Source organism: Vitis vinifera, chromosome 7 (assembly GCF_030704535.1).
Source record: "Vitis vinifera cultivar Pinot Noir 40024 chromosome 7, ASM3070453v1".
In the NCBI taxonomy this organism is placed as follows: Eukaryota; Viridiplantae; Streptophyta; class Magnoliopsida; order Vitales; family Vitaceae; genus Vitis; species Vitis vinifera.
The window spans coordinates 27,038,639-27,054,165 of record NC_081811.1 but is presented as its reverse complement, the minus strand read 5'-3'; the positions used below and the strand labels follow the sequence as shown (position 1 = coordinate 27,054,165).

At 33.0% G+C, this 15,527-nt stretch overlaps 1 protein-coding gene across 4 annotated transcripts; it reads right to left on the bottom strand.

Moving 5' to 3' along the window:
* On the bottom strand, window positions 1-6,958 carry LOC100247532 (RNA-binding protein L). 4 transcript variants are annotated; one of them, XM_010654485.3, is made up of 10 exons: window positions 6,453-6,931; window positions 5,270-5,332; window positions 3,850-3,934; window positions 3,691-3,759; window positions 3,353-3,428; window positions 3,091-3,139; window positions 1,391-1,503; window positions 1,221-1,290; window positions 364-449; window positions 1-268 (listed from the first exon to the last, which is right to left on the bottom strand). In XM_010654485.3, the coding sequence occupies exons 1-10, from the start codon at window positions 6,810-6,812 to the stop codon at window positions 226-228; spliced, it is 1,014 nt and encodes a 337-aa protein (XP_010652787.1). In that variant the 5' UTR covers window positions 6,813-6,931; the 3' UTR covers window positions 1-225. The 4 variants fall into 4 exon arrangements, with proteins under 4 accessions (XP_010652787.1, XP_002283118.1, XP_059594664.1 ...); XM_002283082.5 differs by having other exon boundaries at window positions 3,353-3,425; window positions 6,453-6,917; XM_059738681.1 differs by having other exon boundaries at window positions 1-449; window positions 6,453-6,958.
* Window positions 6,959-15,527: the final 8,569 nt, after the last annotated feature.

Genomic DNA, 15,527 nt, shown 5'->3' with positions numbered 1-15,527 from the left:
TAATTGCTAAAGGGCATGAATTTATTTCCGGGTTGCATTATTCAACCGTCAAAGCTATCAAAGGTTATGAACTGTCGAGAAGGAAATTGAGTAATAACTAATCTGCTGATATTCAGTTCGCCTAGCTCTTGGTACAAAAACCAGGGCCAATGAGCATACCCTTAGGTGAAGGCTACAATATATGTGCATGGTCTGGTCATCTTCCCTTGCTTGTTCTTTTTGCATTTACTTCGGCTTTCTCCGCAATCCCATCCTTGATTTAGCATACCTGAATTCTCATTAAGCAAAATCTTGGGAGATAAAATGAAAGAACTTAATGGATGGGAAAAAAATATAAGGAAATTCAACTCATGAAAAGGATACTCTATTCGCATGCCTTCACCAGCTGGTGATGAGTATAGAACTGTGCCTTGGAGATGATTTAGGGCTCCTGTCGAACAGGGCGTATCCTGCACAAGTATTAGCAGAGATCGTTAAAAATTGGATGGATGAAATGGTGACCAGAAAAGTTGTATACTCGATACCAATAATAAAATAGCACGCACGTAAGTTGCAACTGCAGTGTGCAAATTCAGAAAATAACAGTAGCACTAATTTGGAGAGATAATTGTACAACTGAAGTATATGAGAAAAATAGGATGGGTTCTATACAGAAACAATTCATCCCAACGTTAACATCACAAAGTGCAGACCTCAATTAGTGCTCTCTGAGTTTGAGTCCCATTGGGAACAAAAAAGAGCCACAAGTGGTGTTGATGATTGAAACACGAGAATACCAATAAAATATTGCACCAACAAGACGAGATACCCATGAGAAATTTTATAGATAAAAAATAAAGATAGTGCCATTTTTTTATTTTTTACTTTTTATTTCTAATGCTGAATTCCAGAGAATTAAGCTGAAGATACACACCGACAAGAAAAAGAGATACCTGTGAGAAATTTTAGACAAAAAATAAAGGTAGTGGGCATTTTTTTTAATTTATTTCTAATGCTGCTTCCCAGAGAATCAAGCTGAACATACTCATTGGTCTTTCCTTTGTAACAAGAAAACAAAAAGTGAGATTCATGACCAAAATAAATACCTCTGATGTTTATTGTTGCAAAGGTTTAAAATTTAAGGGTAAAATAAATATGATCCATTTCTTTTATCAACATAAAATTTACCACAAGTTTCTTGCAAGACACATAGTTTAGCACCCATGGACAGGATAAGGTACCTGGAAGTCAACAAATGCAACTGGAGTTCCATATGTGCTCTGCATCTTCAATTTCAAAAATCCAGGGCATCTGAGATACACAATGGACAGGAAGAAAATTACATCTGAGTCGAGCAAATTTCTTAGATTAGAAAAAAGTTCATGGGCAACATAAAATTAGTTCTCCAAACCTTGAAAATATATCAATTAGCTCTTGCTCTGAACAAGTTGGCCCCAGATTAGCCACAAAAAGTGTCGGACATGGTGTAGCATTTTGTGGAAAATAAGGTGCTGAAGAATTATTCTGTCAATGCAAGTAACATCTTCAGAATTATCATGGTTCAAGAATAAGTATTCAGGTACACATCATGCATTTACTTTATGTAAGGTGATGGTTACCCAGAAGCAAAAGGAAGACATAACAGAATCTGGAAAAGGTTCCTACAAAAGAATGTTTTTTTTTTTCTTTATATTACTTTTTTCCCCATGATACATGGTTCCTACAAAAGAGTGTTGTTTAAAGAAGCCCTAGGAGTCTATTGCATAAGGGTAACGCAATCTTACATGTGAACTTTGAGAAAATGTTGGGAACATTTTTGGAAGAATCTTCAAGAAATGAACGGCTTATCATGATAATAAAGCAATTTTTAGGGTGTTATCTGAAGAGCTTGAAGTTATTGGAAAAATATAATGAATTTTAAGATTTTTGTTCCCAGGCCATGTAATAGATGGTGGCTGCTTTCCAAAGAATATACTCCCACGCTGTTTGATATAACTAAATGGAACCATTATGTACGAATGAACTAAAGAATCTGATAATATGCTTATCACAAGACAGTTGGGATTTCAAGCGTTAATTCCCCTGTAGATCAATTAAGAGAGGTCCAATATAATTATTTCTTTTCTAAAGTTTCCTTCAAGCCTCATCCCAAACAAAATGTTACTATTCAGAAAGAAAGAAAAAAGAATGTGGAAGATAGTGCATGATTGCGAAATTCCAGTGTCATCATGTCAGCAGAAATTGAATATTGGAATAACTATCACTACCAATCGAAGATGTGACTTTTCTCATTAATACGCATCATCTCATCTATCAGATCTATGTATGAAAATTTTCCCTAGTGCCTCGAGAATGAGACATTCAATCTCCAAATCTGCAAATTTTCTCAATGAAAACCTTTACCTCTGTTAGGAATTTGGAAAGTATAAGGTAAAAGAAAGAAAATAATAAACAATATGAAATTCTCTTGTGCCTCATTTGCTAGGGAATATACAAAGAGAAATGAAATATAATGCAAATTATTGAAAAACATACATTTTCACATTTGTTATTCTCTGTGTAAACAGATAATAAGATTTCAAAAAGATTGGAGAAGGAATTTATTATACTCAAATGTATTTTTTATTTTCCTTTCCTTGCCTCTTCTTTTTTCTCACTTCCCATATCCAAATGGCTCATGAATGGCTCTTTTTTTTAAATACTTTCCTTCTCAAAGATAAGCACTTCATGCACAGCATTTTTCTTCATATTTTCCTTTTCAAGGATGTGGACTTCATGCACAGACTAGTCAATCCTTACCCGCATCTCCACAATATAATTAAGAAGATTGAATTAGAACTGACTTGAAACTTAAGATGCCCATCTTTTCCCTATCTTCTTTTCCATATCTAAAATAATTTTTTGAGCATTTGATCACAATTTGAAATGTTCATGCTAGTTTTGATGAGAAGTGAATTAAAAATAAAAAAAAATAAAAAAAAATTCCAAGCAAAGATTAAAATTGTTCTCCTATCAAAAAGCAGAATGTGATTGGGAGAAAAAAAAATGAATAAGCAACTTAAGAGCAGAAACTAATTTAAAAATTAGAATGTAGACAAATGGTGACCTTACCAATTTTGCAGGAGTCTCATTTAAAGCCCTGCCATCAAAGTTTCCATGACTGAATCACAAAAAAGAATGAAGAATTAGACAAGGTTCCATAATACTAACAAGGCTAATAGTTCATTCCAACTTCAGGAAACAGGGCATGTAGTAACTGCTTTTACTAGGCCCTTAACCTTTCAGCTAGAAGTAATCATTTCAAAGAAGTGCTTATTGAGCTAGAAGTAATCACTTCCAAGTAATAAAGATGTGCTTAAGTAGTGCAGATGACCTTTGTGTAGATGGATAACCAATCATGCTGTAAGCAGAATTACCCATTCCAGGCATGTGTACGCTGCCAACACCTGCTAGTGCCCAAGCGTGAAAAACATGTGCAATGTGAGCTTTTAGAAGAATGTGTCCTCCATGTGATTAAAAAGCTAACTTGTATTCCAAGTAAGAGATCAGACTAGCACCACGTGACTAATGTTGAGCAAAGAGACAAAGAGAGCACGAATATGCCTAACTGGCACAAAGCAAGCCAGAAACAGGAACTGAAAGAAAAACATGCTAAGAGAGGTTTCTCATGAGAAAAGTCATGCTCTAAGCAATTCTAGGCACTGGTCTTACCAGAATCAGGAGGCCTTGAGAATCCAGCAGATCCTTTAACTTTCTTATCCAAGCCAGGTCTTTCATCATCTGATTAAAACAACCAACAAGTCCATTTAAAGAAAGAAATATAAGTAGATACAAAAGGAAGGCAGAGGGAAAACCCAATTTGAGAAAGACCTGCTCTTGAGCGTTTAGATCTGGAATTTGATTTTGCAAGGTCAATATAAAGGGTTGATCCCTTTTCAAGGTCAAACACCATCCCCTGCAAGCAAGGTTTAGAACAGAGAAATCTCAGTAAGGTTATTACATTTTTTTGTGCGGCACTGCTGCAGCACCATAGTGCTTCTCCATCAGACTAATTTTTATGTTCTACAATTACAAGCTTGTCAACAGCATCAACAAGAATGTAAAGCACACGGTCTATCTAGAGCAGATGCCAAAAGTTACTAAAGATAATCAAAGTTTCCTCCACATACAAGGTTCAAAATTTCAAAACTAAATGAGAATTCTCAAATTCATCAAGATTCTCGAAGAACAAACACAAAGAGTAATAATCATATAGGAGAGATGATTAATCCTATATAGGACCAACCCCTGCCATGATATTGAGAGAGTCCACTAGATTGAAATGAAAGAGCAAAAGTTGAACCTAAAAAATAGTAGATTTGAATTTGAAATGCCGGCACTAATAGTATTTGGGGAGTTTCTGGTTTTTCAAAGTTGTTCTCTGAAAAGGTAGCTAATATGAAATTAGACCAAATCTTCTCTTGGGATTCAATAAAACTGCAGTTGAAACTGTTACCATTGTCCTCACAAGTCCCTCTGTGATATGAGGCAAAGTGCCATATTAAAATTGCAATAGAGCTTTTAGAAATTCCTTTTATTGTGCATGGCTTCCTCAAAATTTTTTTCATTCTTAAACAAAATATATTAAACACCAGATAATAGTGGATGCTTTGACCCAATAGCTTGTGTAAGAAGCCTATAGAAACAAACTACACTAGCCAAATTTATTGATAAGTCGGTTATTCCCATTTCCCAGTCTTCTAAAACAATGGCTAACACTAGAATATAACATGAACCATTTTCAAAGTATCCCATTTGAAGAAACCCATACTTCTGTCATCACATCAGTAAGAAATGTACAATCTTCTTACTTATAAAAAAAAATACAGTAAGTAATGTACAATGTTCATTAATTCATCAATGCATCAGCCTTTATATATAAGAAGAAAAAGTCCAAAAACCACAAATTCCTCATGACATAAAAGTCTAAACAAAATCATCTACAAGTATAAGAATCAAGGAACTACATCCTTCATATAATTAAGCCATGGATCCAGTATCAACAATAAAGAGAGTTGATTTGTAACAACAAATGCAACTCCAAATATTGATTAATGATTTCTTTGCATTTTCCCAATTCAAACTGTGATAGAAATTTCATGTAAATACATTAAATTAATTTGCACAATGGAGCAACAAGAAAATACATCACTAGCTCATGTAAAGAGCTAAATAATTATAGAGTTTTCCAAATCAATATATATGCGTATTTGCAAACATTATATGATGAGGCACAGCAAGATGTTCTTACATTCAGCGCATGCATTGCTGCAATTGCAGACTGTTGATCCAAGAATACAGCAAAAGCAAATGGCTGCCACCACCACATTAACCACGTCAGAGTACAAGACATCAAGAGAAATACAGAAGAAACATATATACATGACAAAGATATTAAGGAATGCCTTTGATCACAAACTTGTAGAGAAATGTGGAAAATATTATTCCATGAACTATGATGAACATGGACAGCCTTTTTCCATTTTTGCTTGATGGAACATCAACAACTTTTCCAATACAGCTCAATGTCACTGATATGCCCCTTATAAGAGGTGCTGAACTTAAAGGCAAACGTCACCCTGATATTGTTTTTAAATCACAGTTATCAGTGATCAAAATATGTCTCTGAGCAAAGAGATACATCTAGATCATTCCTATGAGCAAATCAATAAGGGCCATTAATTAAAAAATTAAAGTCCCATTCTTGGTACAAGAGATGACCCTGCAGTGCAAGAGTTTTCCATATCATGGAATACAGTAGCTTCTTTCACATTCGATTGGTACTCAAATGACTAAAGAAAACTTGGAGGGAACCGAGGCCAGTACCAATTCAATGCGAAAGGGGCACAGGAGCACATCGGAGCATAAAACTACATTTTAATCCTAATTTGTAAAGAATATGGAAAAAAAAAGTTCGAATCGTCCATTCATTTTGAGCGTGCCACTCAAAATGAACCACTCTGGTGCATCTCACAAGCTCCTGAAATCAGTCTATGGAGCTTCTTGTATCATTCAAAGAGCTAAATGATTTTTCCAGATATTTCTTAGAAATAAGGTTTTGAACCTAACTCCATTTCTGACCCTGGAATCTGGGACCCCTTTACAAGATAAACAGACTCGAAAGGCATATTTGACTATTAAATTTAATATATTTACAACCATTTTCAGGATCCCTTCTCTGAAATGGGCCCATTACAGACAGAAAATTGCCACCTACAAACGGAAAGAAGTACTGGCATAGATGAATCCACATACAAGCCAAAATATCCATTGTAAGTTTGGCTCAAGTACATTCGACCGAGAGGGGCCCACGATCAAACCCTAACTTCGATTCTCCACCTCGAAATGCCACCACAGCGACAAGCCACCTCCCCTGGTTTTCATCAAATTCCCCTAATTCAACCCTAAAAACAATAAGATATCATGGAAAGTACCTGAGAATTCTGCGAGGGGCTCCGGAGATGTGAAGACTCGTACCCTGGAAACTCCCGAAATAGATTGTAGATTTCCCGAGGCTTGACGTCCTCCGGCAGCCCTGCAATGAACAGAGTCCGGACCTCATCGACCGACGTCTGCGGGTAAAGAGGAGGGGCATAAGAGGCGAATGGGGGTGGTGGTGGCTGGTGAGGGAAAAGGAATGGCTGTTGCTGAGGAGGCGGCGGAGGGGGAGGCGGAGCCACCTGTTGTGGCGGTGGAGCCGGCGGTCCCAGGGGCGGCGGATGGGGTTGGTAATAAGGGAAAGGTGGTGGCGGATGAGCCGAAGGCGGAGGGTAGTATGCAGCCATGTCGTCCATCTGTGGGGTGGGAGTGTTACTGCCCTAACCTTCTCCACTTCCGTTTTATTAATTTTGTTGTGGAATTTAAACACTCGGTTCTTTAAATTATCTGTACCGTTCATCTCAGCTGTGGGACCTCGATTGAGTGGGGTCCTATCATTGTGGACGGCTCAGATGCTAGGACGGGTTCCTCCTTCGATACATCTTACCACATCCGCCTACACAGAAGATCAAGACCCACTGTGTTCAACGTCCCGTCAATTTTATTTATAAAATTAAATATATAAAAATAAAAAGCATATTTGTCACCCTAAGTTGAGTGCTACGTGGCATCATTTACTATTCAGCACTCCCCTTAATGTTCACCGTAAGAAAAATTCACTATATTCTTAAACTTTTAATTTTTAAATAATTTTAATTCTATTTTATTTTAGTTTATAATTTTCATAAAACAATCAAACATAAAAAATAAAATAAAATCATTTTCCTTATTTAGTATGTTTTTTTCCTTAATACTTCCCAATGGCAATAATCAAACAAAATCTATTAGCTTAAGAAAAAAATATTGGGTTCATGTATTTCAATATCAGAGTTAGGAATGTGCTTTAGGAATAATTTTTTCCAATTGAGCAAAAAAGTAAGAGATAATGATATATAATACAACGGAAAGCATATGTTTTTCTTAAACATGAGGTCAAGGTTCAAAACCACTATTATGATTTTATCGTTGTCTTTCATAAGACCCGTTATTATGATTTTATTGTTATATTTTATAAGACCCTTTAACTAAAAATCGACTTTAATACCATTTATAATTATCAATGTAGATAGTTGCATTTATAATGTTAATAACTTTTTTCATAATTAACATAAGATATCATAATCACTTTCTCATTCCCTCCCTATTGAGATATTATGAATGTTTTCCTTATATCATTCTTTCCTTATATCATTTAGTGTTGAGATATTAGGAATGTTTAGATATTAGGAAAGTTGAGAAATTATGAATATTGAGATATTAGGAAAGTTGAGATATTAGGATATTAGTTGTTATTTCCTTATATCATTCTTTCCTTGTATCATTCTTTCCCATTCTTAGAATGACGATCACCCTCTATATATACTCTGTACATGAATGAATGAGAAATATTAATGAAAAAACTATTATTTATCAATTTGAAGATGGTATCAGAGCCATGGAATTAAAATCCTGGATATTTTGTTGTTATGGTAGTCCGACAGCGATCAACCATCCTAAGACAAGCCTTAATATTGATAAGTCAACCTTCAAATGCACTCACTGCAATAAGACTGATCCCACCAGTCTGGATATCCCACAATTTCAAAGCAACGACTCTTGGTATGACCAGGAAAACAATGAGGAACCGAGGGTTTGAACCATGGACCTTTAGATCATGTTTAGGCTATCACCACTTTGTTATTAATGATAATAATCGTGATCAACGGAAAAAGGATTCCAAGAAAACCTCGACTGCAACTGTTGCCGAAATAAAAACAAAGGCTAATGTTGCTAAGAAAGCCTCTGCATTGGTAGCCGCTACAGATCATGGTGGTAAGTTTCTAAATACTTTTACATCTGTTATTAATAGTGCATGGATAATTGATTCTGGTGCTACAGATCATATGACTTTTGATTCTAGACAAGTTTCACCCCTTAGACCTTCCTCCCAAAAAATTGTTTCCACAGCCAATGGTAACACAACCCCAGTCATTGGGGAAGGATCCTTAACTCTTACTGATAGTTTGAATTTGGATTCTGTTTTAGTTGTTCCATCTCTAGATTACAATCTTTTGTCAGTTTCTCAAATTACTGTAGCATTATCTTGTATTGTAATTTTTTGGCCTGAATTTTGTGTGATTAAGGACATCCAAACAAAACAGACGATTGGTTGTGGTATTAAGCGGGGAAAACTCTATTACTTGGACTTGCAGTCAAAGGATTCAAATAAGTTGCAACAAGCCTTGATGGCAGATGGATCTGAGGAGGAGAAGAAAAAGTCTGAAATTTGGTTGTGACATCGACGTCTGGGACATGCTTCCTTTGGTTATTTAAAAAAATTGTTTCGTAATTTGTTTGCAAAGAGCGATATTTTTGGTTTCCGTTGTGATATTTGTGAATTGGCTAAAAGTCATCGTGCTTCGTTTCCGTTAATTTTGAATAAAAGTCCGCTTCCTTTTATGGTTATACATTCTAATGTTTGGGGCCCATCCAAAGTCCCAACTTTGAGTGACTCACGTTGGTTTGTTACTTGTATTGATGATTGTACCAGAATGACATGGTTATGCTTGATGAAGACCAAAGATGAAGTGAACTTGTTGTTTCAAAATTTTCATAAAATGATTGAAACTCAGTACAATGCAAAGGTTCGGGTTTTGCGTAGTGATAATGGTGGAGAATATCAGAGTTCTGATCTTCAAAAGTATTTGGAAGAACATAGTATCATTCATCAGACTACTTGTTCCAATACACCCCAGCAAAATGGAGTCGCTGAACGGAAAAATCGGCACTTGTTAGAGGTTGTTCATGCTTCCTTGATAGCAGCAAAAATACTGATATCTTAATGGGGAGAAGCAATCACATCTGCCACATACTTGATCAATCGGGTACCTTCTAGCCCAATTAACTTCCAAACACCTCTCCAAGCTCTTACTAATGCCATAGTTGCCCCAACCGTCCCAAATCTACCTCCTCGTATTTTTGGTGCATGGCATTTGTGCATCTACACAAACACCAACGCACCAAGTTAACTTCTCATGCATTGCAATGTGTGTTTGTTGGATATGCATTGCACAAAAAGGGATATCGATGTTACCATCCTCTAACTCGACGAATGTTTATTACAATGGATGTGGTGTTTCATGAAGATTCAATGTATTTTCATCTGAGTCTGAACTTTAGGGGGAGTACCATAAGGAAATTCAGACTCTCGATTATGATTATCATATCTATGAGGAAGATGAATCTGGACAATCTGAACTAGTGAACCAGGAAGCGGGTGAGTTGGATATGAGTGGTCAACAATTTGGGTCCGAAGATGTCTTCACTGAAATACCAAACCAATCGTCGTTTGTTGAGGGTGTTCTTAATTTGGAACCTGATCCATTCATGAAACGGTTATCACACCGTCATAATAGAGGTATTCCTAAACCCACATATGAACTTGAATTATCTACCAAAGTCAAATATCTCATGAGCAACTATGTGTCTAACCATCGTTTGTCTGAATCAAATAAGTCATTTGTAAATCAATTATCTATTGTAGCTATTCCTAACAGTGTGCAGGAAGCCTTAACTGATCCAAGGTGGAAAACAGCCATGAATGAAGAGATGAAATCATTGCAGAAGAATGAAACATGGGAACTCGTAGAATGTCCACCAGGAAAGAAGCCAGTTGGGTGTCGTTGGATCTATACTGTGAAGTACAAGGCAGATGGTAGTATTGAATGATTTAAAGCAAGACTGGTAGCAAAAGGGTACACTCAAACTTATGGAATTGACTACACAGAGACATTTACACCTATAGCTAAGATCAACACAATTCGAGTATTACTATCTTTAGCTGCAAATCTAGATTGGTCATTACAACAGTTCGATGTGAAAAATGTCTTTCTGCATGGCAAGTTATCTGAAGAAGTATACATGGATCTTCCACCAGGATGCATGGTTTCAGAAAAGCAATGTCAGAAGGTGTGCAAATTGAAGAAGTCATTGTATGGGTTGAAGCAATCCTCGAGAGCTTGGTTTGGAAGGTTCACAAAGTCAATGAGAGCTTTTGGCTATCGTCAAAGTAATTCAGATCACACTTTGTTCCTGGAAAAACAACATGGTAAGATTACGGCACTCATCGTATATGTGGATGACATGGTAGTTACAGGAAATGATTCTGAAGAAAAAAAAGCTCTGCAAAATTATCTATCTAGAGAATTCGAAATGAAAGATCTAGGTCATCTGAAATACTTTCTTGGGATTGAAGTTTCTCGATCAAGTGAAGGAATTTTTCTGTCTCAAAGAAAGTATGCTTTAGATCTTTTACAGGAGACTGGAATGTCGGGATGTCAACCTGTTAATACACCAATAAAAGAAGGTCTGAAATTGTGTGTTGAGCCTAATCAAGTATCAACTGATAAGGGAAGATACCACAGACTTGTGGGGAGATTAATGTACTTAGCTCATACAATACCAGATCTTGCTTATGCATTGAGTGTAGTGAGTCAATACATGCATAATCCTGGAGAGCAACATATGAATGCAGTCATGCATATTTTGAGGTATTTGAAAAATGCTCCTGGGAAGGGAATTTTGTTCGCTAAAAATGTTGATCATCAGAGTATAAAAGTATATACTGATGTTGATTGGGCCGGTGCAGTGGATGATAGGCGATCTACATCTGGTTACTTTACCTTTGTAGGTGGTAATCTTATGACATGGAAAAGTAAGAAGCAGAATGTCGTCGTCCGTTCAAGTGCAGAAGCGGAATTTAGAGGTATGACTCTAGGACTTTGTGAGGCATTATGGCTAAGACTCCTCTTACAGGATTTAGGTTACCTATCTAGGCAACCAATCCGATTGTTTTGTGACAATAAAGCCGCATGTGACATTGCTCATAATCGAGTACAACATGATCGTACAAAGCATGTCGAGGTAGATAGATTCTTCATTAAGGAAAAGTTGGATGATAAGATTGTGGAATTGCCTAAGATTCGATCAGAAAATCAATTGGCCGATATCCTCACCAAAGCTGTTTCAAGTCAAGTGTTCTCAAAATTTTTAGACAAGTTGAGCATGTGTGACATCTATGCATCAACTTGAAGGGGAGTGTTGAGATATTAGGAATGCTTTCCTTATATCATTTAGTGTTGAGATATTAGGAATGTTTAGATATTAGGAAAGTTGAGATATTAGGAATATTGAGATATTATGAATATTGAGATATTAGGAAAGTTGAGATATTAGGATATTAGTTGTTATTTCCTTATATCATTCTTTCCTTGTATCATTCTTTCTCATTCTTAGAATGACGATCACCCTCTATATATACTCTATACATGAACGAATGAGAAATATTAATGAAAAAACTATTATTTATCAATTTGAAGACTCCCAATAAATACATTATATTTTCATAATGTTTTACAGGATTGCGAATTCATATAAACAAACATTTATTCTAAGACCAATTAAACAAATATTCATTCCAACACCGGATAAACAAACAACCATGCGGAGGACAAGGGTTTGACAATGATAGATTTTAATATCCTTCGTGAAAGTTTGTTTTTTCGCGTGTAGCTCTAAACGAAACCTATATAATTTTAAAATGCTTGAGAGGAGTTCACTACAAACTTTACAAACTTATCTCTATTATCATTTTTTATCATGTTCCACTAATTCTAAATTTATAACCCCATTAAATTTCAATATTTTTTACTTTTATATATTTACATATTTTAATCCATTATATACAAATCAAATTTAGTTTATAATAGATAATTACACCATATATATGCATTTAATTTTACTAAAATTGATTAAATCCCAACTTTAATATTCTCAATATAACGAGTCATAGATGTAACTAAATTCTCTAGTGATTTTATATAATATGTTAACATGGTACAAATTTGTAATAGAAAATTTTGACTAATTACCTAAGTCTAACCCATTTAATTTATACTTTCCTACATTTTTTTTTTTGATAAAAAATATGAAGGAGAAGGAATTTTATGAAAATTATAAGATTACAACTTTTTTATTATTAGTTAATTAATTGCTCACTATAAAGCAATGTTTGAAATATAAATACGGATTTATCGATAGTTGAATTTTACGGATATATAGGAAATATTGATGGATATTTTAACAAAAATATCGATCGAATAAAAATTGTTCAAAATTCATGTAAATACTTAAAAAACTTTCAAAAAAAAATAATAAAATAAGGAAGAATACACGTATTAAAGTTATTTTATAAGTGTAATTCACATAAATATGATTAAAGATAATATTTATCAAATTTTTATAAAAAAAATTAGTTTCAATTCCTTTATTTATTTATTTAAAAATTTTAAAATACTTTTATTAAAACATGTTTTATTATATTTTAAATAAAAAATTATACTGATTTATATAAAATATTTCATTTGAGATTTAATATCTAAGATTTTATTATAAATTTGTGGTGACAACTTTTTCTTAACATTAATTTATTTAAATAATTAAATTTATTAATAATTTATCTTGTCAAATTAATTTTAATTTATAAAATATTAGAATTTCATTAATTTTTTTATATTGTAGCCATTTTTTTGAGTAAAATTACATTTTTTTTAAATTTAAAAATAAAAATATTTAAATTTAAATAAAATTACAAGGATAAATATATAAAAAAATTAGAGTAAAGTGATAGTAATTTTTTAAAATATGATTAATGAGATAAATATGAAAAGTAGTTAAAAAAAAAAAAGACAATATAAATTTAAAACGAATAATTAAAAAATCATAAAATAAATAAATAAACTAGCTTTGTAAAGTCACCCCAAAAATCGGGCGACTTTTCATAAAAATCGACTCACTAACAAATCACTAGAAAAAAATCCAAGCGGTCATGCTCCTCACTTCTGATTTTTAGACAAAATTTTGGTTTTTTCGACTAAATTTTGGCCACGTCTAATATCCGATATTGAGCGAAATATCATAAAATTTTAATCATTGTTATTAGATAGCAAATATAATGAGAAGATGATGTCATATCCCTAAAATTTTAGGAATATGAAGGACCAGTGAGCAAGGCTCACGATGAAAACTTAAAACTTATTTTATAATAATTTTAGGAAACATTTCTAACATTTTTAATACTTAAAATCTTTATCATTCAAGTATTAAAAAATTAAAAATATTTCATAAAATCATTTTTAAACACATTTTTAATATAAATTCATTGTGAGATAAAATGTACATGCAGTTCACAATATGTGATCAAAGATTTCAAGGGATTTGATCCGAATGTAAGTTATATTTTTAATTACACCAATGAAGCTTTAACTTTAAATTTTATCATTTATAACTATTTTCCTCCATGAAAGAATAAATAAATTCAAGTGATATGTGAGCCATATATATATATAATACAATGTTTTGATTTCATGTCAAATTATTCTCAAGGGAAAAACACTATCTTGGAATAAAGTTTGGAAGAAAGAAATTCACTTGTGATTGCCAAGCACACAATAAAATCATAAACGATATTTTTTTTGAGAGAAAAAAAATATGTATTAAAGAAAAAATTTTTTTCTCGTGATTGAAGTATGTAAAATACCAAAAAAAAAAAAAGATAAAAATAAAATATTAACCTATAGGTGTTATTGAGCTTTCAATTTCTTGAGCTTCCTCCATTAATAGTCAAACTAAAAGTAACCTTCATCATCGTATGAGACGAATGGGTCCTCCCTTAATTAAGGAAGCAAAACCACAAAGGTCCAACGGAAGAAAGATTTCATACTCGAGGTGTGGGGAGCAAGTTGCTTAACGCCGCAGCTACAAGATATTTGCTTTGCAGATTAGGTTGCCAAACTACAATGAAAGTTTCACCTTTGGAAAGGAGAGTGAGGAGACGAGGGGACAGTTCCCGGGTCTATCATCCAATTCACTCCTAGACAAACATGGCTTTGCAGTAAAAAGATTTATATTCTATTTTGATCAATTAAGTACTTTGTTAGAGACAATGAAGGAAAAAGATAATAATAATAATAATAATTTTAACGAAGAAGGTCCCTGAGTTTCTTGTATCATGAGTTATGAGTTTAGTTATGATAACATGATAAATAAGTTTACTAATTAGTGAATGTGCGGTAAATTAACTTAATAATTAAATATGACTTAATAATTTAATTTAAGTGATTAAGTAAATTAGGTATATTTGATAAAATAAATTAATGGTATGACTTAAAGTTAAAATTAATAACTTTAAGTAATAAGTAAAAATAATTAACTTATTTTTAAATTCACATATTCATTTTACTTTTTTTTTTATTATTTACCCAAAATTACCTTAATAATCTCTTTTACTATTTCATAACTCGACAAACATATTAATTTAACGATTTAAAATAAATTTTAAGTTAATTTTATCAAACAATCTTAATACTTAAAATAAGAAATAAGTAATAAATTTTAAATTAACAATTTAAATATATTTTAACTTAAAGTCAATTTAAATCATTAAATAATAAGTTTTTTTTTGCCTAATTTTAAAATAAAATTTTCTATATAAAATCAAAATATATTGTACAAATGGTCTAAACTTATCTTATATCTTGTATAGAGAAAAACAATTTTATTTTAAAATTTTAAAAATTTTAGAATTTGAGATGAGCAATTTTTTTGAACTGTTCTTAAAACCATGAATTTTTTTAATGGAAGTAAGTCTTAATAATTTTTGTTTTAAAAACAGAAATTAATGTAAGTCTCTGGATTCTTCCTGTTTACCAAGCAGAAAACGGAACTGATATGCTGGTTTTATTATCATTTGATAACGCGCTATACATTTTCAACCAATTCTAAAATATCAATTATAGTTGGAGTGAGACATTTCCGTTGATGTTGTTTGGTTTGAGGTAAAATGGAGTTTAGATTTCTTGAAGAATTGTAAAAACTTATTACTATGAACTTGAATCCTTAAAATTCTAGAATTTAACTTAATTTTGATTTTTGTT